Raw genomic sequence first — 25,951 nt, 5'->3', positions numbered from 1 at the left:
GGTGGGGGGGGGTGGTCAGAGAGAGGGAGACACAGAATCTGAAACAGGCTCCAGGCTCTGAGCTGTCAGCACAGAGCCCGACGCGGGGCTCGAACTCAGGGACCGAGAGATCATGACCTGAGCTGAAGTCGGCCGCTTAACCGACTGAGCCACCCGCGAATATCTACATTTTTAAAGATACCAGTCAAATAACCAGGTACAGGCAATAATAAACTTACGAATTAAAACACATAAATCACCACACCCTTTTACTACCACAATGCTGAAAAGGCTATATATTTTAAATGAATCTCCTTTAATAATTACTCTTAAAAATGGAAGTTAATGACCGGTTTCATGCTTTTTAAAGGAGAAATCTGTACCAATTTGGCCCCCATATACGCACTCTGTATACCAAACAGTAGTGTACAAATCTTAAAGTACCAAAATGATGCAAAGGCTCGAGGCATTTAATAAAAGTGAATTCTTCAGTTAGTATGCTTAGTAAATAATTAACGAACCTTATCAGTGTATGGAGAGACTCTTGCTACATAGAGGCCACAACTTTCAAAACAGGACACAGGCAATTATTTTTCTCTTAAATGTTATTATTTCTTCTTCCCAGTCATTAAACACATATGGAGCTTTCAGCATTTATATGGCATACCTATCCTTTCTCAAGATTGTGCTGTTTTTGAGCATCCCAGAAAGATGTCTGGCTTTTCTAACCTCTGTGATGGTAAAGGCTGCCTGCCGTCTCTCACAGAGGAGGGGGCCCTCTCAAAGATGGCGCCCAGGAGGAGGAGAGGGGCCCTGGCGGAAGCTGTAAAGGAGGTGAAAGGCCTCCTTTACACTACTTAATGCCTCTGGGGAGAGAGGGCATCTATCTCAGGTTCTCGTCCTGAAGAGCAAAATTTAAAGTTCAAATAATCCCTGTTCATTCAAGAAAAAGTAGAAAATTTGGAAAAGCTGAAAGAAAAATGACTATCACCCATAATCAGTTCCTCCACATCAAAACAGAGATGGGCTTTCCACTGAATTCGGAGATGGCGGTCATTTGCTCCCTGCTGAGGTTTGAAGGGACGGACTCACTTGATCCCACTATCTCCAACCTCTCAGGACTTCATTCTGCCCATCACTTATCTCTCAGTCATTTTCAAGTCCCAAATGCCCTCTACTCAGACTCCAAAGGAACATTCTCTGGTCTTGCTCGAACTTAAAAACACAAACGCCCCAAACTTGCCATGATCTTGTTAAGTAACAAACCGCCTACTTCGCCCACCACTTCTGGATGGTCGTTTTTGCAAAGTACATTCAGTCTGGCTGTCTCTGTTTTCCACCTGCCCACGTCTCTTTTGGCCCTGTGGCACCTGGCTTTCGTCCTGAGCATTCTACTGAAGCTTCATGCCTAGAAGTCACCACTGAGGACCTACCTTCTACGTAGGATGGTTGCTTCTCATCCTCGGCCTCCGTGACCTTTTTGTAGTATTTTGTACTGCTGACCGAGCCTCCCTCTTAAATATCTCTACCCTGGGTTTCCACGTGAATGAGTGAATGGCCCATCCCTGGGTCTGTTACTTGTCCTAAGTATCTCCTGTGCCTGTATACTTTTTCTTGGTATATCTATTTCCACTGCTTTAAAAATCACCTCTAAATAAGGGAAGTTTAAAAGCTCTATTTTGATACTGAACTCATTCCACATTCACAGGTGTGTGCAATGCACAGCCTACCAGGACCACAGACAGGTCCCAAACGGAATGCATACTATTCAGACCTGTTTCTTACTTTGGCTCAGCCTACCCACTGGGCCCAGGTGACTAGACTCAATACCTATTTCCTGTCTCTCGTCCTTCTCCAGTGCCACGGATATCCACCTACAGCCTCCCTCCGTCCCCACTCTTTTTCGTCCTTATCTTCGTTATCGGGATGCCTACGTGGCCTCTTGGCGTTTAGTTTCTCCTCGCTTTGGGCAAGGACTTCAGTGTTATTAACGAATGACTCTAGTCACTCTGAAAACCAGTTCATAAACCTTCAGAGGTGTCCCACTGCCTAATCAGGAAAAAACTCCTCAGTCTGAAATTAAGGGCGTCACGACATGATCCTAGCCTTATTTTCTACCACTGCCCTACCCGAATGTTCACTACATCCTCTAAACACAGTCTTCCATTTCCCTCTTTGCTACTAGTTCAGTGTTCTGTGCACTTGCCAATATAGCTCATTCTTCAAAACATCTCATTATTAACATAATCTTCTGTGATTTTCCTCCCCTTCCTTTGGAACCCAACAACAGGCTTTCAAAGTTTCTTAATGGCACAGAAGTTCTGATCTGGAACATGATGAACTGTGTACTTCTGTTCTTTCCCCCTCAGGAAGAGAAATACGGGCCCAGAGATCTTACCATTTGCTATTTCCCGTCTCCAACCGGCAGTGGCTGGAGAGGTACTCGCTAAGCCCTCCCGCGCTTAAATTCATCATTTTAGGACTTGGCTGGTTAAGGCTTACGCGGGAAGGGAGTAGAGAGGAGGAAAAGCAGACGATTTTATCGGGCACCTCCCACGTGCTCTACACTCGGTTAGGGACTTGACAAATAGAGTCAAGTATTTACCAGCGTTAGTGTGCCTGGCAGAGCGGGGAAGGTGGGGGAGAAACAGCCTAGTTGTCTATCATTTCTCTTGGTTCCTGATGCAGCTGCCTGGAACCCCGAATGCAGAGCATGTTTCCAGACCCATGCTCAGTCAGGCTCTCTTGATCATACCCACAGGACACCATGACCTGCAAAGATTTTTCATATCTCTTCTCTCTCCTCCAAGAAAAACTCACACAAATAATGTCACACTCTCACATGGGGACTGCTGACCCTGCTAGGCTACAAAATATTTAATTACAAATGTGAGACATTCCATTATTCACAAAAGAAGAACATAACCACTGCGGTTAACATTGATGAGAGAATTAGGAAATTCCCTACAAAAGAAGAATTCACTGTAGACAGTCTCCTGCTGGGTCTACGGGAATCTTCTCTGCATGGGGTACAGTAACACAGAGAGGTTAAGAGCCCCGGCTAAGTCGAATCCGATCCACCTGGGGTCAGAGGTGATGTCTTTCACTTAGTAGCTTAACCACTCCTGAGCATCTGTGTTTTCACCTGAAAATGTGAGAAACCTTATCGCTCTGAGATATGGCGCTGGTTACAGACTCCCCACGTATGAGTAGTAAGGAAAAACATGCACCCAATCTCTGCTTCTATCATTGCTTCTGCTTCTTGTCGAAGGAGAAACTCCCAAGGAGTGAAGGGGGGGGGGGGACACAATGCCAGGAAAACAGCACTGAAGATCCCACAAAAATATAACTTTATAGTTAGAGTGAGAAAGTCTAAGATAGGGACGGTAGGTTGAAAAATATAGTCTATTTAATTAAATTTATTTAATTTTTTTAATTAAAAAACATTTAAAGTAATCTGTCTACCCAACGTGGGGCTTGAATTCATGACCCCGAGATCAAGAGTCACATGCTCCACCAACGGAGACGGCCAGGTGCCCCGGAGAAATGTAGCTTAAATCATGGCTCTGCCTCCCCTCTGCTCTGCCCTCCTCCACTCCCCACCATGAATACTTTACACCAAAACTTAGTTTCTGGATGGAATATGTATCGAATTTTATAAATTAAGGCTTTACAAGCCTTAGCAGTGTGTATACATACAGCATAATGTATTTTATTTGAAGGAGATAAAGAAAACCAAATAGCAAAATCTTAATGGAACTCTTAAGCTATTGATTTTCAGCCTGGATGAACTTCAACGGATTTTCCTCAAAGCACCAAAGGGAGAAACAAACAAACAAAACACCATTGGTTTTTTTAATTTATTTCTTAAACTCACGTATTTTTGGCTTGTCCATCCTGGAAGCACATTTGTCCCACCAATGCAGCAGACTGGTCCCCCAAACACTGAAAGTATAAATGACAATAAAGAACACAATATTATTAATTTTCCTTTCAGAACAGCCATAGGATTTATTTTTCCTTTTTTTTATTTATCAAGGAATTAATTGTCTTCATTTTTACATTGCTTCTCTTTGGTCTTTTTTCCATTTCCTTTTTTTTTTTTTTTTGGTTTTTTTAAATGTTTATTTATTTATTTTTTTGAGAGAGAGGGAGAGCGGGGAAGGGGCAGAAAGAAAGGGAGACACAGAATTTGAAGCAGGCTCCAGGCTCCACGTTGTCAGCACAGAGCCCAACGCGGGGCTCAAACCCACAAACTGCGAGATCATGACGTGAGCCGAAGTCGGACGCTTAACCGACTGAGCCACCCAGGAGCCCCCATTTTCCCATTTCTTAAAGCCCCTATAAGATAGTAGGTATGGGAAGGAAGAGCTAGAATTTAATCAAAAGATTCTCAGTGGCCCATACTGTGCCACATAAGAACAAGAATCAGCCAATTTTGCGGCTTTTATTTGTTTTCTATGGTTTAGGATGGGGGAGACTGATTCAGATATAGGAAGAAACCCATGACATGGAAGGGGAGTAAGGTTGGGGAGGTGGCAGGAAGACGAAACTTACCCCCGATATTGGCACACCTTCCAAGGCCCCAGCTTTCTAATAAAATTTGGGAAAAGAGGATTATGAATAATCACAAACTATTGTCTCTAACAAAACTGCAACAGGAATGAACACGAATAGCAACATGCCAGAGCATGTGGGCAGACAAGACAAAGCAAGTGATTCAACTACATATGTGGTTCAGAGACAGACACTAGACATTTCTAGAATGACAAGAAGAGACACGGCATGGGAGAATGGACGTCAAACACTGGACTCGGACTCAGGAGACGTGGGGTCTACTCTTGGTTAGTCAGCGTTAAGCCACTGAGCAGGCCGCTGAAACTTCTCTTTGCCTCAATTTCTTGATCTACAAAATGGAATCTAGGTAACAAGAAAGCCTGGGTCTGACAGTTCTTTCTATTATTGCCGTTAATAAGGAAAACGAATGCATCCTTTAAAATGAACATACACATAGCTATCAAACCAGCACGGAACATTCTCATTTTGGAAGGCTGGGTTTTACCGACTATCCTTCCTACCCAAACTACTCGAGAGAAGAAACACAAGCACGTCTGGGTATTGGGTATTATTTGTTTATAGAGCCAACATCATTCTTCAAGTTTAGCTAAGCAAGAGTTCAATTTAGGTCATGAAGAGCGGTTTTTATTTTGATCAAATATGGCCAGCATTCTAGAACAAAAATGAGATATAAGTGGCTGTGTATGTTACAGAACTTATTTAAAAAAAAAAAAGAAACATATTCAACTAGGAAGAGCACCAAACAAAAGCTTTGGACTGACTGACCCCTTAGTCTGCCCTTTGGGAGCCAGTCCCCCAGCCTCCGGGAGCGTAAGGTTCCCTATCTGCTCGAATGAGGGTAAGAACGGAAGCCACCTCACAGGGCTACAGTGATAAGGAAACAACAGCGTATATTTTTATGCTTCACAAGATAGAAAACATCTTCTAGATGGTGGATATTATTTTATTTCTTTCATGCTTTCTGCTTAATTCAAGACCTGCCATTTTTATGTGCTGTATACATTCTTAGAAAATCTGGACCTGGATAATAAGTGAAGGCTAAATTTCGCGAAGAACACAAAGTGAATCTGTAGGAAACCTAGAGGCTATATATCTTAATATACTAAGAAACTAAAAGAAGCCATTGCTTATACTATTGGAAGTTATTATCAGACTACCAGCAGGATCTGCTAATGTGCATTCAGGCACATAAAGCGCTCTTTTTTTCTTCTTAGGGAGGGATCTCCGGAGGATTCCTGGGAATGTCCTCTGGTGAAGCATGCAGAAAAAGGGACAGTGCATTTCCAGCTAACTAGTCTGAAAGGCTGGTCAAGTTTCCTTTAAGACAGGCATTTAGGACATTTAAAAACTACATCTCATTTCCCTGTTATGCTAAAGTCCAAAGCACATCACAACTGTACTTTGTCACGGGGAACATCTGAATTTCTCACTCTGGAAAATTACCTTAGTCTTTTATTTTCAAACACCACTTTCAGTCTTAGGGCAAACTTAAAAACAAACAGATACGAATGACTTTAAAGAAAACCTAAAGCTTGCCTAGAGCTTACAGTAATTTGGAGGGTCACGAGATTCTAGAAGAATCTGTTTAGTAAATGGACTTCTGTTTGTCTAAAACTAAATGGAAATGCACTGTATCTTTTCCAAATGAATGGGTAGCATAATTGGTGGGCAACCTACTCACCAGACTATGAGAGATTTTCTATAGTCAGCAAGGGGGAAAAAGGGGGACAGAAGCATAATATTTTAAATGCAAGAGAAAAAACTAGGCCAGTAAATGCTTTTTCAACCGTTCTCTAAAACTGTTTCTCAAGAATAAGTTCTTTTTTCTGACCCAAGTCAGTGTATAGACAGCTATGAAGTCATCGAAGCACTTTTAGTATAGATGAGCAGTGCTTCCCCTTAAAAAAATTTCACGGTACCTGAGAAAGCTTTATTATAAGTGAAATATTTAAGAAGTCTGCTCAAGCTTTAGCCAGAGCACTCAGTATTTAACTCAATTTTTATTAACTCTGTAAGGAGAGTTTCTAATATTTGTCACGAAATGTCTCAACAAAAATTTTTTTTTTACACTTTATCTTAGACATATTTTTAACTTTTATTGTAAATTCTAGGTTTTTCATCCCTGATGCGTACTCAGAGATACTCGGTGATAATAAGCACGCTTTTTGCTAAAATGACTTTTTCTCTCGGTCTCAGTGAAATCGACAGAAAAATGTGCATCATGGAAACCTGTTTAATTAGCAATCACAAATCAGAAACAGACTGTTTGCTTTCAGTTTCTTTGCTAAAGTTTTTTTTGGGCTGACAAAGAATCTAATATAAAAAACATGGTTTGGCTATTCAAAGAAATTCAACAGGAAAAAGAACACTGAAATGTGAAGACACCCTCCCATAAAATAGAAGCCGACACCACAACTACTAAAGTTTTTTCAATTAAAATAATAAACCTGCTCAAGCATTCGCAGGCCACCCTCTGTAGTTAGATTATTGCAGTAATACTTTAAAAGCAGAATATTCAAAGAAAAGCCAATTAAAGTTTATAAAATGCAAAATCAACTGGTAAGGAGGATTCTAAAATTTTTAAGTTATTAAACTATACAAACAGCACTAAATTCTCGTCTTACATACTACCAACACTTACAGAAAAGTCACAACTATCAAACTAGGAAAGCTAACACAACTTCCTTTGGAATTTTGAATAGTAAAGCTGTTTTAAAAATGAAATTTACAATACTTTTTTTTTTTTTTTTTTACCATTAAGCCATAGATCTCAGAAGAACTCCGAACATTTGGAAGAACTTTCATTGGAATTTCAAAAAATCTGAAAAACAATTAAAAACTGCGTATTTAACACTATTTTAAATAAATACTTGGACGCATTTATATGTATTTAGAAGCGAAAATGTAAATAACTATTAGAAAATGAATGTATTGGAGTGCAGAGTTAAATAATAAGCCAGCAGACCATGGTTGTGGGTATGGATACTTAACATTCTAATTTGACACAAATCGATAAAAAACAAAAAGCACACAACACACAAAGTACTTTTCTAAAGAAACCTAACCTTCCTAATCAAGACACTTACTTTGGCCTGTCTGTTATATACGCAACAATAGTCTCTTGTTTGAGTACACAGTATATACACTGTAGTTAAAATACCAACAATTAAAGTTTGGTGCTCTGCCGACATCGGAGAAGAGTAAGATTTAGGTTATAAATAGGTAACGTATCTGGCAGTTGCTTTTTAGGGCAAAACCCAACTCACTCGCAGAGCTCTTTATCCCACTCCAGAGAATGAATGTTGAAAAGCATCGTCCTACTTGCATTGGTTACATCCGTGCAATGGACACCTCCGTTGGCCCCTCCCGTCAAACTCTAGACAGAATAAACAGGACAGGACATGTTAAATTTGCACTAATTTGCAACTTAAATTACATGTCGTCAAGGGCTGTAATCAGGAGCAGAGTGCAGAAAGCAGGAGAATGGAACGTGCCAATGGTTGAATGTTCAGGTTTCTGGCAGCGTCTCACAGAAATATAATGCGAGCTACATACGTAATTTTACATTGTCTGCTAGCTACATTTAAAAAGTAGAGCGAAGTAACGAGCACTGGGTGCTGTACGGAAGCCAATTTGACAATAAATTATATGTGAAAAAATTTTAAAAAAAGTATAGAGAAGCAAGTGAAATTAATTTTAATGATAGCATATCTTTTATTTAACCCAATATCTCCAAAATATCCTTTTAATATAAAAAATTCTTTCGGAGACATTTTACCTATTGATTAATAAATTATTTTATTTTTAAGTAGTCTCTATGCCCAATGTAGGGCTTACACTTGCAAGCCCCAGATCAAGAGTCACACACTCTAGTGACTGAGCCAGCCAGGTGCCCCAACATTTTACCTACTTAAATACAGTATATATGTTACAGTCACAGCACATGTTGATTCAGACCTGCCATATCTGAAGCTGTCAGCGGCCACACATGGCTAAGTGGCCACCATGTTAGGACAGCTTCTAGTCCATTGGTGGTTACACAGAAAAATCAGTTTTGTTTTCATCTGTTATCTTTGCAAAATGCAGTTTTCTCAGATTTGGCAAAGTGAACTACATTGACACGTCTGCCTCTTCAGGATCTTCCAGAACTCTGTGTTGCTCTTTCTTTGTTTTTGTTTTTTGAGAATAACAATTCTCATTGGGCTGCGCCGACCCAAGCATATATCCCAAAAGCAGAGGTTTAAATTCTCTAGTGTTAATATCCTCAGAGCGGAGCTGAAAGGATTGCCGCTTTCTTTCGTGTGCGAGCGGTTAAGAGGGGGGGCGGGAACTGAAGCGGAGAAAAGGCATCTCGGCATCCCGTGAGCAGGTCCCCCTCGACCCACAGCAAGACGCGCTCCCTTGTCTCCTGCAGCTCACAGTTGCCACAGCCTACCTCACTCTGGTTCCAGGCAACTGATCATCAGAACTATGTCAACTGTGACAGGCGTGAAAACGGTGGGCCATGAGAGCGCCACCCACGGCCGGCCCTGGCCAAGCAGAGAAGGCGCTGCTTCCTGGCACTGGTTCTGGAACATCCGCTCAGTGGGTGCGGTAAATGAGAACAGGGACAATATTCTCGCGACGCTCTCTTGAACGTTGAAAAAGATAACCATACGCTTACTGAAGTAATTACAGATGAAAGTGTGTGTGGGGGGTTTGCTTTAAAATGATCCGTGGGGAGCTAGAGTATGTGAGTATAGTTGAAACAAGATTGGCCAGAGTTGACTGCTGTAGCTGGCCCACTGATGTAGAGGTTCATCACGCTATTTCCCTCAACCTTGGGGTATATTTGAAAACGCCCACGATAAAAATGACAGAGAACGAAAGAGAGAAAGGGAGAGAGAACATGTACTTTTAAGATAAATCTGGGAAATGTCTAAAATGTTAGTTTCTACTCATCCGTGTTCGGCTTAGGCCAAAAGATTACACAGTGAAATTTCCACCATGATTTTTTCTATTCTGGCTTAAATAAGAGACAGCTGTGTAATACTGAAAGCAAATGATAAAAGTCACATAGATGTTTATCATGTTAAATAGTTGTTGCATTTAAGAATGACCGGTGGAGGGGCACCTGGGTGGCTCAGCGGGTTGAGTATCTGACTCTCGATACTCTGCTCAGGTCGTGATCTCACGGTGGGGGCATCGAGCCCTGTGTTGGGCTCCGTGCCGAGCATGAGGCCTGCTTGAGATTCTCCCTCTCTCTCCCTCTGTCCCTCCCTCACTCATGTGAGTGCAAACATGTACACCCCCCCTCTCTCTCTAAAATAAAAAAAAAGAAATGACCAGTGGAAAAGAATATATGAAGGGCAAGAGAAAAAGACTACCTTAATTACTAATTACTAATTACCTAAATTACTTATTCGTAAGAGAATAGACATGACACATGGTTTTGGCGAACATCCTCCATTTTTACGGAAATAAAGCAAGAAAAACTAAGGAGGAAGTAAGGAAAAATGCCTCTTAAATGGAGGCTGAAATGTTAATTTTGCCAACTAAAATGTTTGAACTCTTAATAGAAAACAGGTGGTATAAAAAATTTCTGAAAAGCTTTCTCCGTGCATACGTTATATTTAAACATACCCAAATAAGCCATGAATCAATGGTCCCAAAAAGAGCTCTATCCTCTTCAACAGCCTTTTGAACTTTTCTCACATTGTCAAGGAGCCAACGAAGTTTCACGGCACTGAAGTAAGTGCTAAGTGGAAGGCCTGTCTTGGACTAAAAACAGTTATGAAGTTCAGCCAGCAAAGTGAATTCCTAACAGTTTAAAATAAAGCACCAACCCCCCCAAACGCAACAAATCCCAAAACATTCAATGGCGCTAAAGCCAAGCCCCCTGGTATTACGGATAAAAATACTTTTCCTATCTTGTGGCACAGGAAGGCGTGTTCACGAACAAAGATCAGTGTGATGTGTTTGCAGTTCAAAGAGCATCCACGTTGCAAGGTAAAGAGAAAATTAAACGACACAGTACCCTGGGATCTAGAGCGTGAACACGTAGATGTTAGCTTTTGTGATGACTAGTACATGCAGAACCTAGTCCAAAACTCTGCTTTTCATTTTGTAGTTCCTAAAAGTGATAGTTTAAACTATTAAAAATCAGGGAGTACATCAAATCATAGACTAACGACCACACCAGAGAATTTTGTTTCAAAACATGGACGACTTAACAGCAATAGACTTATGTGTGTAAAAACTATGTCATAAACAAGTATATATATTTACACACATACATATTCAAATACCATAACATAAAGTCAGTGGAGAATAAAGTCGAGCTCAAGGACATGCCAGAGGAAAGCAACATTGAGTTGTTCTATAGAAGAAAAGAGTTGCCTCAACTTAGCAAGGACATGGAGCAAAGAGACGGTGGACCAACTAAAGGGTAAAGGGTCAGTATTCCTTTAGAATGGATCAGTCCAGCTCCTATTTTTGTTAGTATATTAAATACTAGATTTATTTATAAAGGCTAAATGAAAGTGGTAAAGAAGATACATACATCAAAATAATGCAACTATCTTTCCCCTCCCCTAATCTTTGGTCTCCTCATTGATCACCTAACTACAGAAAATTCAAACCAAACCATTTAATACTTCAATGCACCCTGTAAGTTAAGACTCTCAACTCATGGTTTTCTAGCTTTCCTAGAAAAAATAAATCAATGCTCAAAAATAATGAAAGGAAATAATTTATGGGATCATTTCTCTTTGAAGGACCAAGGATCATCCCACAGAGCCAACAGTGAGGTAGTCCGTAATATTTCATTGTTATGACTTGGGTAGAGAGTGTAAAATCGGCCTACAATGGCACCGAAGAGAAAAACATGCATCCCTTGAAGCAAAGTAACTGGAGGTAGGGATGAGGGTTGGGCAGGGTGACAAAGAGGAACAGAATAGGAAGTAGGTGAGGGTATATTCAGGACTAGCCTGAAGTTATTCGGGCGGGTGAGGGTAGGGAATGGTGTGTTCAATTGCTACAGTTAATGGGATCTGAACGCTAGTTTCACAACCAAGAACCACTGCCCTAAGGGTCCTGCTGACAAATAAATATCAAGGGGATAAACAAACAAACACCCCAGAACCTCCTTTGGATGCTAGGAGAAGTTGGCCTTGACCTTGCTAAGAAAAATACCTTGCCAGTTTCAAAAAAATCCTCTCTCCCTTCATTTATCTGAAGAGAGCTCTATATATGGACTGAAATATAGGCAATTTTTATAAGCTTCCTTCATGTGAATAAAGTGGAAGAGGAGTTCGGGAGGAGTTGGAGTGACTTTTACTTTGTCCCTCTGAATCCAGATGCCTAAAAACTCCAAAGCATCCGGAACTTTCTTTGACAGATAGTAGAAACCCAGAAGGACAGATTTTGAAAGCATGGTTGAATTATAGGAAGCACGCCCTGGGAAGCATGGCTTAAGCCACTGGGACACTTTATCATCCCCTTCAGCCTATCAACCTTGGAATATGAATCCTCAAATCCAACACAGGGCAAGAAGACAGAAAGGTAAATACTTGAGTTACCCTCAATTATCTGCGGATAGTCTATAAAATGTATCCAATAATTACTGTGCGATAGGATATAGGGCCCGAATAGTCTTTCAGGTGAAATCTCTAAACCCTTTTTTTAAACAAGCATTCTTATAGTATACTTTTGAAGACATCTCTTACCTTGACAAAGTTATTATTTCCTGGAATTCTTTTACTAAGATTCTCAACGGTAGACTGGGTTCTTAGATCAAGCCACACTATAGACCAAAATATAATAATATATATGAAAAACTTCATTTAAAAAATCAGATCTTAATGAAATCACTGTCAAGGATAGGAGATCGATTAGTTTCCAGAAGCAATTAAAATGCTAGAGCTTTCAAAAGAAATTAGAAAATTAGAAATGAATGGGCATATTGTTAGAAAAAAGAATAAATTTATGAGGAAGAACTGAAAGGTTTTATGCAAAATTACAGACCAAGTTAGAAAAATACAAACCTTAGGGCCCTTATTTTGTATCCTTTTTATAGGAAAAAAAAAACAAAAACAAAAACCACAATGAAAAAATGTTTTGAATAGGCATTTTCTAAGAACGCGGGAGTACGGAGAAAATCTAAATGCTCGTCAGGCTAGTTGCCAGGGCGGAATTCACAGCTCAGGATCACCGTGCTGTGTACAAAATGGGTATCTTAGAAAACCTGGGAGCGATCTGTGACACAGCAGAGCACCCGGTACCACTTACTGGAGGAAGAAGTAAGATTCAGTCTCTCACGTATGAATTGCTTATTTACATCAAACTCTTCCATTTCAAAAGTAGGCTACAGGCCAGAATCATTACAAGAACTGTGTTAAAGGTCACCATTCTTGCTCCGTGCTAGACTGTAAAGAAATCTATTTTAAGAGCGCAACATCATTTATAGTAAGCAACTATCGTCCCCTTTCTGACCGTCTAGGAGAAGATATTTCTGTTCTGCTTCACGCCAGAAGGCCTGAGGAAGAGAAGGTATCGGGTAGTGCATAAAGCCACGATGAAGGGGAACCAACAGGACCGCAGAGTTTTGTTTGTCAGATTTAAGTTTTGTACTTAAACTTCTCGCACTTTTAATCTGTTAGTGGTCACTTGGTATTTTTAGGCACCGACTATGCTCAGGTGCCTCCTGAAAAGGCTCAGGCCTGTGGTTTATTTAAAGGGCACACAGGCTTGCCCCCCACACACGTGAATGTTGGCCACTCAACGCACAGTCTGGTGCACCCTGAACTAGCCGATTCCTCTCCCTCTGTTTAAAAACCAGCTGTTGTTGTTTTGTTTTTGCATAAAAAATAAAACTAACAAAATAAAAAAAAAAACCCGTTCTTTTCTGTAGTGAATTTTAATCCGTTCTTCCGGATCCCTTAAGTTGTCACTTCCCTCACGGAGGGCCATCTGCGCTTGATTTTGACCGGTGGCTACCTCGGGACAGCAGACTGGTTTCTACGGGTGTGAAAAGCAGCAAGCACAGGCTGGTCACCACCGAGGAAACAGGAGGCAGAGAGGAAGACCGGGGGTTCCGAGGCCTAGACGGCACGTGTTGCACCTCTGCCCACCACGCATCCCTCTCGCTCCCGAGCGCAGGATCTCCAACTCCGTGAAGCAACTCGTCCCTCCCTCATCCTGAGCCGAGCGGTCGGCCTGCGATGCGACCCTCCTCCCAGCTCCAGCATCGCGTCCGCATCCCAGGGACTGGCTCAGCGGAGCGCGTGTGGTCTCATCAGCCCAACGGAGATCCGTGCTCAGTCTGCCGGACGCGCTTCCCCGCAGCTCTCCTCGGCAGTGTGGCCGGGCCTGCCGCCCCCAAGAAGAGAGAGCCGCATCGGCCGCATCTGGAGCCATCCCAAGAAAAGACAGACTCGTGGGGCATCCAGGTCATAATGTCCGAGTCTAGAATCAAACAGCACCTGAACTAGGCGACTTTTGCGCTGCTGGTTGCATGAACAAAAACATTCTTGGTTGGTTTTTTTTTTTTTTAAACTTGATTTAGTTCAGGCAGAGTCTTCCATTACTTGCACTGTGATTGACGTAAGCCATTAGCAGCAGCCGCGTGGACTTGGCGAGAACTGCCATGCCCAGGGAACCGAGGCAGTCCACTTTTCAGAGGGGCAGTGTTGCAGGGCTCTGACAAAAGCGGACCTTCCTCACAGGCAAGCAACCCCAGGAGGTATTAACAGGAGTAACGGGGAAAAGGAGAGGAATGCAAGAGAGGGGTTTTGAGTCTGTGAATTAACAAACACATCTCAATTTTCAGTGTTTCAAGCTCCAGTGGGCCGGGGTTTTTCAATCAATTGAGTGTGTTTCAACTACCTACTTTTAAAAAATGAAACAGGGTGGATTCGAATGGAAACTAACAGAGTTCACGGAACTCAGTAAGGTAAGTATTGTGAAACTTCTGTTTTAGTTATGGGAGTTTGATGAGTCACGGTGTAAAATGTATTTCTTATCAAGGGACATGAACAAAGGACATGAAAGTCATTGTTCTAGGCTGTTGTTGAATGACTCAGAGCCTCCTAGATGAGTGCTTTTCTGTGTTTTAATGCAAATAATCATTAGGGAAGTTAAAGATGGACCCCATTCCCAGAAATTCTAGGATAGTAGATCCAGGGAGGGATCCCAGAAATGTGCCTTTTACATAGGTGCCCCCTTCCAACCCCCGCTCCTTTAAGAAACACTGCTAGACTCCACAGCAGTGGTTCTTACCCAGAAAGCACATGAGAACCACCTGGAAAAATGTGAAATTACACATTCCAAGCCCTACCTTGCAGGATTCTGGTTGCAGGTGTATGCAAGGAAGGCCTGACTCTTTGTACTTTTGTTATAAACATCCCAAGTTATTCAGTATTATACTAGAACTTGAGAGCCTCTTTTTTAGGGCCTGGTCTTTAGGATATGGAACTTGTTCCAATTATTTCTTTAAAAACAAAACGACAGACGGGCGCCTGGGTGGCTCAGTCGGTTAAGCGTCCGACTTCGGCTCAGGTCATGGTTTCGTGGTTTGTGAGTTCGAGCCCCGCATTGGGCTCTGTGCTGACAGCTCAGAGCCTGGATCCTGCTTCAGATTCTGTGTCTCATTCTCTCTCTGCTCCTCCCCCACTTGTGCTGTCTCTGTCTCTTAAAAAATAAATGTAAAAAAAAAAAAAATTAAAGAAACAAAAACAAAAACACAACGACAGGTAAACTCATGTCCAACGACAGGGACTCATGTCTTCTCTGAGTCCCAGTGGCTCTGTGACTCTATTGCTCCTCGACAACGACCACTTAAGTAAGTGGGGCACTTTACTCCTCACTTGAGACCTTGCGAGTATCCAGAATGGAATGCACAGAATCAAACTCTCACCAAAAAGAGTCAAAACACTGGATGTCAAATCAGGAGACCAAAGTTGTTTGTCTTCTGACTTTGCCACCAATAAGCTATGTGACTCAAGCAAGTCATTTTACCCTTTGTGGCCTTGATTTCCTGAGTATAAAACGAGGCAGTCAGACTAGATGGTCTCTGCAGTCTCTCTGCTGCCATTATTCCATGATCACAGAAGGCTGGCAGGTTCACTTTGTTTTCATAGCCCAAGAGTTTAAGGTAATTAGAATACATGGAATGAATTAGTACAACTGCCAAAGAGAAAAATGTCAGTGGTGGATACACTACCAAACAATTCACAAATGCTGAAAATTAATTGAATTAAGAACAAAAAAAAAATTAGAAAACTCATTAAAGAAGCTAAGATGGCAGAATTAGATTGGCAGAATAAGAGACCAAAAGCCAAAGAGAAGGCCCCAAGCTGGAGGACTAAGCCCCTTGTGGAGGTAATTTCTGAGAACAATCAAAGGTGCCAGATCGATATCCGGCAGCGGTGGTCAATTTCAGTGGTCAATTTCCCCCGTCACGTCTGAGTCGGAAGGCTGGGAAGGGAGCAGGAGCCAGAACAGCAATACCTGAGGAAGCGCCAGCAGCTGGAACTGAAGAGCCAGAGGGGACAACGGCAACCGGATCGGAAGGGCCAGGAGAAACTGGAGCGGCTGGAGCATTAGGAGAAATAATGGCAGTTCATGCTAGAGGTGGCCAGATTCAAGGTCTGTGTTCTCTTGCTGACCACTTAGGAAACGGTAGATCACTTGGGCAAGTTCATCAGAACGAACACTTTCTACACATTTGAGCGTAGAAAAGGAAAAGGAAGAGACATGGAGTAGAAGGGAAACAAAGGCAGTCTGGTCAGAGTCTCTGGTTCGGTGGACCCCGTCCGTGTGGACAAAGACCAGGTAAATAGGTGCTTCTTGTTCAGGATGACTCTTCCCCACCTGGCCACCTACGTGTGTCCTAGTTAGAAAAGTGGCCCAGGCTGCTTACTGACTGTTCGCCCAACCAGTAAATTGAAAGGCTGTGCGATGTAGTGAGTGAGCATCCCTTACAAAGGAAGGCTAAGGAGTGAGCCACAGTCACTGTTGGGGCGATCCACGGGAAGACATGAAAAGGCTGCTTTGGGAAGTCATGGCCCCAAGAAAGCACTTCCCCGGGAGGCTGGCAGGAGGGGGAGCCCACCACCACAAACGGGAGAAGCGTGTCTGGAGGGCACAGGGAATGGCTAAGTTCCAAAGTGATTTGGAAAAAAATAAGAAGGAAAACAGACGCTCGGGAGTCCCAAACACTAGATAGCCTGCTTCTATAAGGTATGTCCCTTATTTAGACCAAGGAAATCTGATTCAGATGGTTCAAATCATCAAATAAACAAGTAAAAAAAATCCAGTTTGGATGACGTGATAATCTTTCATTTGTACTAAATAGAGTCGCATCCACTAGCTGTCCGTTAGACTTAGTCAGGTCTGAACAACATAGTTTGCACAGTGAAGAGAGATGCGGTTGCCTCACTGCCCACGGACCGGGGTTAGTTAAGCGATGCAGTAACAGTCCAGAGGAAGAGACGACGTTTAGAATATTTAGAAAGGTGCATCAGTTTGGGTTTGTCATAATGATAGAAGGGAAAAGGACCTAAGAAAAAATTTCAAAATTAACTAGAAACAATCTTAATTATTTTCAGTTGACCAGAAGCCGAGGCACACAACACGTCTCTGAGCGGGTTTGCTGCGAGCACGCGAGGGGCTGCCGGCGGGCCGAGGAGGGAGATGAAGGCGGGGCTCCGGGTTACGGAGCGCACCCCGAGCAAGGGCTTCTGACAGTTCCGCAAAGTGTTATGGGGCTGTCTCCCCAACAAGAAATAGAATAACAGTAAACCAGATGGAACTGCTATGCGTTACCGCTGGCCAAAAGTTATTAATTAAGCGGGGCAAGAGGTCACTTGCAAAGGAGAAGAGACCGTAATCGATGACTGTCCTTCCCCTGATCACATTTTCAGAAGTCACTGGGGCCAAAAGAAAAATGCAGAGTTGCGGGGGGCGGGGGGGGGGGAGGCGGTGATTTAAAACGTGTATATGCCACAATGTGGGGGGCTGAACCTATTTCGGGTCTTAGGTGTATAAATGCCGGGACGCCAAGGACTGACACAAGCGTGTGTGATCCACGTAGGCTCTGCATGTCCCCTAAGAACACCTGTCATGTAGAAATCAGTCATTCCATCTGGCATTCCTGGGTGAAAAAGACTATCAGTCAATTCCGAACAGTGGCCGTGGCTAACACTGAAGCCTTCTACTCTGCCAGGCACTATTGTAAGCACTCTACGTGTATTAGCTCACTGATCTTTGCCTCGTGCCTAGGAAGTCCACACTGTGAATTTCTCCAGTCTAACTGTCAAGGGAAGACACAGAATGGAGAGAAGTGGAAGAGCCAGGATCAGAACCCAGAGTCTGCATGCAGCATGAAACCCCTACGACACAGGTAAGCCAGGATGAATTTAAAGTCATCAGTGGAATATAAATAGTAAAGATCAGAAACCTCAAAGTTGAAATCAAATTCAGTTTCTTTTTAAACTGGCCTGGAGTTGAAAACTTGAATAATTACAAAAACAGCAGTATTTTTTTTTTTTACCCCAAATGAAGGAAATGGAAGGCATTCAAAAAACCCTGTAAGAAAGGACTGGACATAAGGAGAAATGGAAGTAGATCTTGATAAAGCCGAATATTCTAGATTTGACAAAGGTAAAAAAAAACTTCTCCCTTCCAAAGCAAAACAATAAAAATGAAACGAAACGAAAAAAGTATGTTTCCACGTTTTAGATAGTTGGCCATTTATGGTTTTCTTTCATGCTGATACCCTGAAACCGAATCCAGGTCCAGACGAGGTTAAAAAAAAAAAAAACAACAAGCTCAAGGTTCCTTCAGATCTCAACAGATAATTACACAAGTTTAATCATTGGCCCAGGGTTAACCAGTACATAAACATTAAAAAAGGCAAAGAGGATGACCAGTGTTTAAAAGTGCAACTCTCTGCAGAAAAGAGTTTATACGTCACAGGGAACTTTTTTTTTAAAAGATCTTACTTGAAGTAATCTCTATAGCCAACATGGGCCTCAAGCACCCCTCGAACTCACAACCCCGAGATCCAGAGTCACATGCTCCACCGACTGAGCCAGCCAGGTGCCCCATAGGGAATTTTAATTTTTTTTTAAATTTTTTTTAGTGTTTATTTATTTTTGAGACAGAGAGAGACAGAGCATGAATGGGGAAGGGTCACAGAGAGAGGGAGACACAGAATCTGAAACAGTCTCCAGGCTCTGAGCTGTCAGCACAGAGCCCGACGCGGGGCTTGAACTTACGGACCTCAAGATCATGACCTGAGCCGAAGTCGGACGCTTAACCGACTGAGCCACCCAGGGGCCCCTTTTTTAATTTTTTTTTTTTTTGCCCCATAGGGAATTTTAAATGCAACAACTTAGAAAAAGATGTTTGCAATAACATTTAAATAAGGAAAAAATGGATCGGAGACCAATAATGTTTGTCGGTGGTTTTCTCTAACATATAAAGATCTTAAATCAATGACTCTTGCCTCCCTGGATATTCGTCTTTAATATGAATGATATTTTGATACGAAACCATGAACCACAGAAAGCTACTGGAGCCCGGGTATCGCAGCAGGTAGCGATCGTGAAATGTGCACACGGGAGATATGAAACACCCCGGATTCAAGCCTTTCCCCACGTGACACGCACACCGCTTCGGTGCTGTGGGGTTTGGGTGCGTAGTTGTAGTTGTGCTGGGCTTCATCTATGGTGTGTTTGTAACCCCCGACCTTTCTCGTCAGTAATACTCGGGAGACACCAAGGTGTGTGGACCCCTAGTAAAAGCTGGTTTGGGAAGGAAAAGGTTTAGAAAAAGGGCGAAGCTTGGGGTGAAGGGAAGTCCTCGGAGAAGAATACTGATGAAGAGGACGCTAATGGGGGGGGGGGGAGAGAAAAGCACTGCCCGGGGTCAGGGACACATCAACTGCAACCTTTACCTCGCTCATCACACAATTAACTCATCAACTCTCACACTATTTGCAACTTCTGAAACAGGCCACCTGTGCCTCAATGGACTGATTTAAACTTTCTTTCCGTGCTTGTATCTGTTATAAAATATGTCAGTAAGCAAAGACACGTTTAAAAAAAGCCTTGCTCAGCGTTAAGTCTCTTCATCGAATGTGCTTCGGGTCCACTGATTGACCCTGAAATCCTCCTACCGGTCGCCGTTCCGGGGGCGACTGAGCTGACTGCATATCAGGAGACCTCGAACCGTAAGACAGGAGGCCACATAAAAAGCAATTTTTAAAAAAGAGAAGTGTAGACTGCTTCTCCCATTTGCTGGTCTATAACAAATATTGCTCATCAGTTACACAACCGAGTTATGTAAGTAAAGCGAGAGATGAAGAGAAAGACAGGCCTAGAGCGACAGATTTACAAGAAAGGGACAAAGAGAGGGTGAGAGAGACTAAAACCCACAGACTGTGATATCCACAAAGACGAAGCTCAAGGACAAAGATCTGTGAAAATCTGATTCTGTTTCCACCAATCCCACCTTGTGTTGTTTTCAGAGAAAGCTGCCGAAGGCTTAATACCATGTAAATATTCTCAGCTCAGATTTGCATGGAGACAGGACACCTTGGCGTTTCCCTGGGTGACATAAAACTGGAGGCAGAACCTATATCCTTGTCATGACCGAGGGGCTTCTCTTCCCAGCTCATGACTCCTTCTCTCTCCTCTGTCTCTATTCCCCTTCCTTCTTCTCACTTCCGGGTATCGATCCCTAGGCTCCTGACTCACAAAGGCAAGCATGGTGTCTGCCTCCTGCCTGGCTTGTCACTGCGTAGGGGTCACCACGGAACCTATACACAGAAAGGCACTTAAACTCTTGTTGAAGGATGTACATTCATTACTCTAGTGAAGTCATCCATAATAAACTGAGACTAGCACCTTTCTGGTACCAACTTTCAATCTCCATCTAACATCTGGACAATCTCTTTATAAAAGAGCCACAGACCTACTTGCCGAGGGATGAGCTTTGATTCCAAGTCCGGGACTCACGTTGCTCAAAGAAGCGAGCCATTTTTCTCCCAGGCTCGCACCCCTTAAATACTAGTTTCCTTCTGTTCTCTAAGGCTAAAAATCTTGTAGCCCTGTCCCGCACCCCCCACCACCCCGCCTCATCTTTATGCTCTATCTGATTTACAAACCTACAGGTTGTGTCTTTCCTCGAAAAGGTCTCTCGGGTTTGCCTTCTCTCCACTATTCCCATTAACTGATGAGCAGTCTCAACCCCTTTGCTAGATTTTACGGTGGAGAAACGAAATCTTGTCCTTTCTAATTTTTTTTTAAGTTTATTTATTTATTTTGAGACAGAGACCACACGAGCGGAGGAGGGGCAGAGAGAGAGGAAGAGAGAGAGAGAATCTCAAGCGGGCTCCGCACTGTCAACACAGACCCCGATGGGGGGCTTGAACTCACGAACTGTGAGATCATGACCCGGGCCGAAGTCAAAAAGACACTCAACTGACTGAGCCATCCAGGAGCCCTGAATCTTGTTCTTTGGAATATACTTACTTACATATTTGGATTTAAATGCTTTCTATTTGTCCTTCCTTCCCATTTCACATTCCTTTTTCTTTCCTTTCTTGCCTTTTTCAAAAAAAAAATCATTTAATTTTCCCCCTTTATAAGCTGGTTAATTATACATCATTTTACTCTCATTGCTTACCCTAGGGATTATTTATTTATTTATTTATTTATTTTAATTTTTTTTTCAACGTTTATTTATTTTTGGGACAGAGAGAGAGCATGAACGGGGGAGGGGCAGAGAGAGAGGGAGACACAGAATCGGAAACAGGCTCCAGGCTCTGAGCCATCGCCCAGAGCCCGACGCGGGGCTCGAACTCACGGACCGCGAGATCGTGACCTGGCTGAAGTCGGACGCTTAACCGACTGCGCCACCCAGGCGCCCCCCTAGGGATTATTTAAACATGTATCCTTGACAATACAAGGACCTCAAAACAGTTGAAACTCATCTACCCCCAATTCCTTTCAAGTACAACTGTTGCCATGTATTTTAATTCTTAATACATTTTGAACATCATAATGTTATTGTTTTATGCAGTCAAAATTCATTCAGACTGACCTACATATTTACCCTTTCTAGGACTTTGCATTGCCAACTTTCTGCGTGAGAACATTTTCCTTCTATGTGAAAAACAGCGCTCACTTTTTCTTTCAGTGGGGGTTTGCTTGTAATGATTTCTATCAGTGTTTGCTTGTCTTTGCTGTTATGTTTCACTTTAATTACTTAAGACGATTTTCACTGGGTATAGAATCGTAGGTGGAAGTTCCAGTTTTATTTGAGCACTTTAGAGATTTCATTCTATTTTATTCTGGCTTACTTTGTTTCCATCGAGAAATTAACTGAAAGTCAATGTGACGCTCTCTCTTTGTTAAAGATTTATTTTAAGTAAGCTCTATGCCCTACGTGGGGCTCAAACTCACGACCCCAAGATCAAGGGTCGCATGCTCCACTGACCGAGCCAGCCAGGAGCCCCTGCAAGTCAGGGTGGCCCTCTTGAAGGTCAAAGCTTTCGGCTACTTAAAAATTCTTACTTTTTGGGGCGCCTGGGTGGCTCAGTCGGTTGAGCGTCCGACTTCAGCTCGGGTCATGATCTCACAGTCTGTGGGTTCGAGCCCCGCGTCGGGCTCTGTGCTGACAGCTCAGAGCCTGGGGCCTGTTTCAGATTCTGTGTCTCCCTCTCTCTCTGACCCTCCCCCGTTCATGCTCTGTCTCTCTCTGTCTCAAAAATAAATAAAACGTTAAAAAAAATTAAAAAAAAAAATTTTTTTTTACTTTTTATCTTCAGGTCTCCGCATATGTTTACATATGGCTTTCTGTGTATTTATCGTGCCTGGGAATCACAGTGCTTCCTGAATCTGAAAAACCTTATCATTTCTTTTTTCTCCTGGGACTCCAGTTACAAATATGTTAGACCTCCTCACCTTACTTCATCTTTCTCCTGGAGTCTTTTCTATATTTTCCAAACCTTTGTCTCTCTGTGCTTCACTCTCTTCCAGTTCACTAATTCATCTTCAGCTGTGTCTAATCTGATACAAAACTCATCAACTGAGTTTTTAGTACAGTTGTAGAATTTCTATTTTGAAACTTCCAGCTCTTTACTAAGGTGATCATTCTTGTCAAGGAATTCCTTGAACATGTTAATCCTGATCACTTGAAAGTCTGATAACTCTTGGGCTGCCTGGGTGGCTCAGTTGGTTAAGCGTCTGACTCCGGATTATGGCTCAGGTCATGATCTCAGGGTCGTGGGATCGAGCCCTGCGTAGGCCTCTGCACTGACATTGTGGAGCTTGTTTCGGATTCTCTCCCCCCACCCCTTCTCAAAGTAAATAAACTTGAAAAAAAAAATGAAGTTTAAAAATTCTAATATCAGGATTTCCTATGGGTTTATTTCTAAGGTCATTTGTTGCTGTTGGTCTTTAGTCATATCTTGTTCTGTATGCTTGATTCTTTTTATAGAAAACTAGAAATCATACATGAAAGCCTCTAGAGAGAATTTTTCCCCGGAAAGGGTTCATTTTTGTTTCTGAAAGGAAGTTAGGCTAGAAGCATTAGCAATGTTTGATCACCAGAATCCACCCAGCGCTTTAAATGACTTCAATCCAGGCTGTAGTTCCTGCGAGGGTTCGTGTATTTCCAGTTTTCCTCACTTCCAGGGTCGGCCCTTTGCACTTGCAATCACAAGTCGAGGATTTGACCAACATTCATCTCCAGCCCTGGCAGCCTGACTACCTTTGACCTCCCTATGTCCATCGACCTGTGAAAATGCTGCTCACCTTCAGCTACTTCTTTTAGAAGCTACAGGTATCTCTACAGAATAAGCAACACCAAACGCCAGGCTTAACTCTCTGGGCTTTTCTTCTCTCCTGTAACGTGGCCCCGCAATTCCTCACTGCCTTGATAGGCTTCCAGTCCCTCAGACAGAGTTTTGCTTTGTTTTGTACAACTTCTTGAGCTGTGCTCGGTAGACATGTGAAACAACCCATTGCACCATATGGGAAGCTAAACTCTCCTTTATTATTCATTTTGTCATCCCAGGTCACCCAGTGAATGGCTTTCAGAGCCCTCTATATCCTCACCAAGCCCTCTTTATCCGAACGAGAACACAGGCTTTGGGGGTGGAGGGGTTTATAAACGTCCAAACTGTGGCTTTACCTCTACTTTTAGCTATGTAGCGTTGGACAAAATACAGAGCTTTTCCAGAATTCACTTGTAAAATAAGGCAAGTAAAACCTGCTTCGGGGTCACTGAGATTAAATAATACAGGTAAAGAGTTCGGCACAATCCCTAGTACATAGTAAGGTTAGCACTTACTGAGTGAGCATTATCATCACTATTAGTTTTATTAAGAATAGCTCATAAATAAATCCTCCTATCCTCGAAACTAATCAGTGTCTTTACTCTTGGTGAAATATGTGTACACATTTTCACATTCAGAGCTCGTTCACACTAGCCTTCAATGTTCCCTTTTCCTAAAGTAATCCGGTACCTTCTTCAAGACCTAAAATGGAGTTCAACCTCCTCAAAAGGTATGCCCTGAATTCAACATCCATACTAGCGTATACTTGCTCTAATTCCCATTCAATTTGGCAGCATAGTTCACCAACTATTCCCTAATTCTGTGTTAGCGTCTTCCTAAAACTAGATTACAAAGTGCTTACAAAACCCGCCAGTAATTCCTATCCTCTATAACACATCCGGGATAGCACCAAACGAGGAGGTTCCCAAACATGTGCATGCTTCAGGGACTGACGAAAGTTCTTCGTATCTCATAGATGCCGTATAAATTAATATTGAAAAGCCCAAAGAATGGGGCACAGAAGGACACAGGTAGAAGAAAAGAAAATGAGTAGATCAGCACATCAGAAAAAGAAACTATTGCCGGTAAGATATTTACTTAAGTCTTTAACTCTAACTTCAAGTAACCTAGTTGCATTATTTTAAAATGACAACTCAAAGTCCAAAGTTGCATTTTTACGATTCAAAGTTGAGAGTTTAACGGGAACTTTCTGGTTCCTTTTAGATGGTCCCTCCACTTCCCTAGGGGAAAAATAAAATAAAACCCTAACTAGTTCAAGAAGTTGGCTGACAGTGATGCAGGAAAGAATACTCCCTAGGTATCAGTCACGAACACCGTAATATCCTGCTTTACTGATACTCAAAATTACTTGCTCAGGAGAATGAGAACAAAATAAAGATTTAAAACATGCACTTTTGTGAAAAAGGACCTGTGGTTGCAACTCGTTGACATTTTTTGAAGTCTTTAATTTTTTATCACAAGTACACACGACATCCTAAATGCTTCCTGATAACACGGTAACATGAAATACCTTAACGTTTTATAAAGATTCTTTGCAAAGGATTCATGCTACTCTTACAAGGCACGTTTTTAGTATATTTTCTGCTTGAATATCACTTTCTTCCAATCAATACTAAAGGAACTATACCACTAAAGTAACTCTAAAGGAAAAATAGCTCACTCTATCGATCATCCCATCTCTGACAATTTCTGCCTCCAACACCACCCCACAAACGTGGTATTTTGTGGACAAAAACTTGTGTTTTGCTATTTGTAAATACAACGATGCCTTTTAGTGACCATATTTACAACAAAATTTTACTTTCGGCAAGTGACAGTGTCATTTAGCGCAAATGTCATGTGCTAAGAGTATGCTAAAATATACTCACGGTCACTTACATTTGAATAAGATGGGATACCTAACGTTGGTGTATTTGAGATTTTGAGGGTTTGAACCCCTGCTGAACGAGCCAAATGCGTAGCAGAAGGAGCTCACGTTTTGAGATTTTATTGTCCTGACCTCAGATGAGTCCATTAAAATTACAAGCGGGAAGAACGAGATGACTGCGAACACGTATAATGTATAATTTGGAGTTTTGAAGGGGAGGAGGTGAGATTTCTTTTAGGTGTCAGAAACAGCAGGGACAATGAAACAGCTCTGGCTACACTGAACCACTTGTATAATACAAATAATCGGGAAAAGGGGAAAGCAAGGTAAACAGATAATTCAAGATGTGAATAAATATCTGTAAATAAATAACAACTAATCTCTTAGAGGACTCTTCTGCCCCTCCCATCAGAGTAGAAGAAACATGACTGCATGCTCTTTTAGCCAGACAGTTCAGTGTGACAATGTTTGTCAGTGGAGAAAGGCGTTGCATATGACATCAATGAACAGCAGCTTACCCACAGCGTTGTAGAGAGGCTCTCCAGTTAGCTTGTCCCAGACTACAGTGGTTTCCCTCTGGTTACTGACACCAATAGCTTTAAAGAGAAAGTTACACAGAAGGGAGTAGACAATTAAACAAGTAAAAAACTACTTCAGGAGAACAGTTCTTTAAAAAAAAA

The 25,951-nt window shown here is 42.2% G+C and overlaps 1 protein-coding gene across 8 annotated transcripts in view; it reads right to left on the bottom strand.

The window, feature by feature from the left end:
* GK (glycerol kinase) overlaps window positions 1-25,951 on the bottom strand; it is a 79,543-nt gene that overhangs the window by 29,766 nt on the left and 23,826 nt on the right. For 3 of the 8 annotated variants that reach the window (XM_045472962.1, XM_045472964.1, XM_045472966.1), the window contains exons 4-12: window positions 25,790-25,867; window positions 16,045-16,128; window positions 12,264-12,340; window positions 10,180-10,317; window positions 7,824-7,933; window positions 7,312-7,378; window positions 6,239-6,256; window positions 4,537-4,572; window positions 3,857-3,924 (exon numbers count right to left, since the gene is read on the bottom strand). In XM_045472962.1, coding sequence (XP_045328918.1) covers window positions 3,857-3,924; window positions 4,537-4,572; window positions 6,239-6,256; window positions 7,312-7,378; window positions 7,824-7,933; window positions 10,180-10,317; window positions 12,264-12,340; window positions 16,045-16,128; window positions 25,790-25,867 — 676 coding nt within the window. The remainder of the gene's footprint in view (window positions 1-3,856; window positions 3,925-4,536; window positions 4,573-6,238; window positions 6,257-7,311; window positions 7,379-7,823; window positions 7,934-10,179; window positions 10,318-12,263; window positions 12,341-16,044; window positions 16,129-25,789; window positions 25,868-25,951) is intronic. The other 5 variants (XM_045472965.1, XM_045472968.1, XM_045472967.1 and 2 more) reach the window with 3 other exon arrangements.

Source organism: Leopardus geoffroyi, chromosome X (genome assembly GCF_018350155.1).
Source record: "Leopardus geoffroyi isolate Oge1 chromosome X, O.geoffroyi_Oge1_pat1.0, whole genome shotgun sequence".
Classification (NCBI taxonomy): domain Eukaryota; kingdom Metazoa; phylum Chordata; class Mammalia; order Carnivora; family Felidae; genus Leopardus; species Leopardus geoffroyi.
Note: the sequence above shows the minus strand (reverse complement) of the source record. Positions and strands in the feature narration are given on the sequence as shown.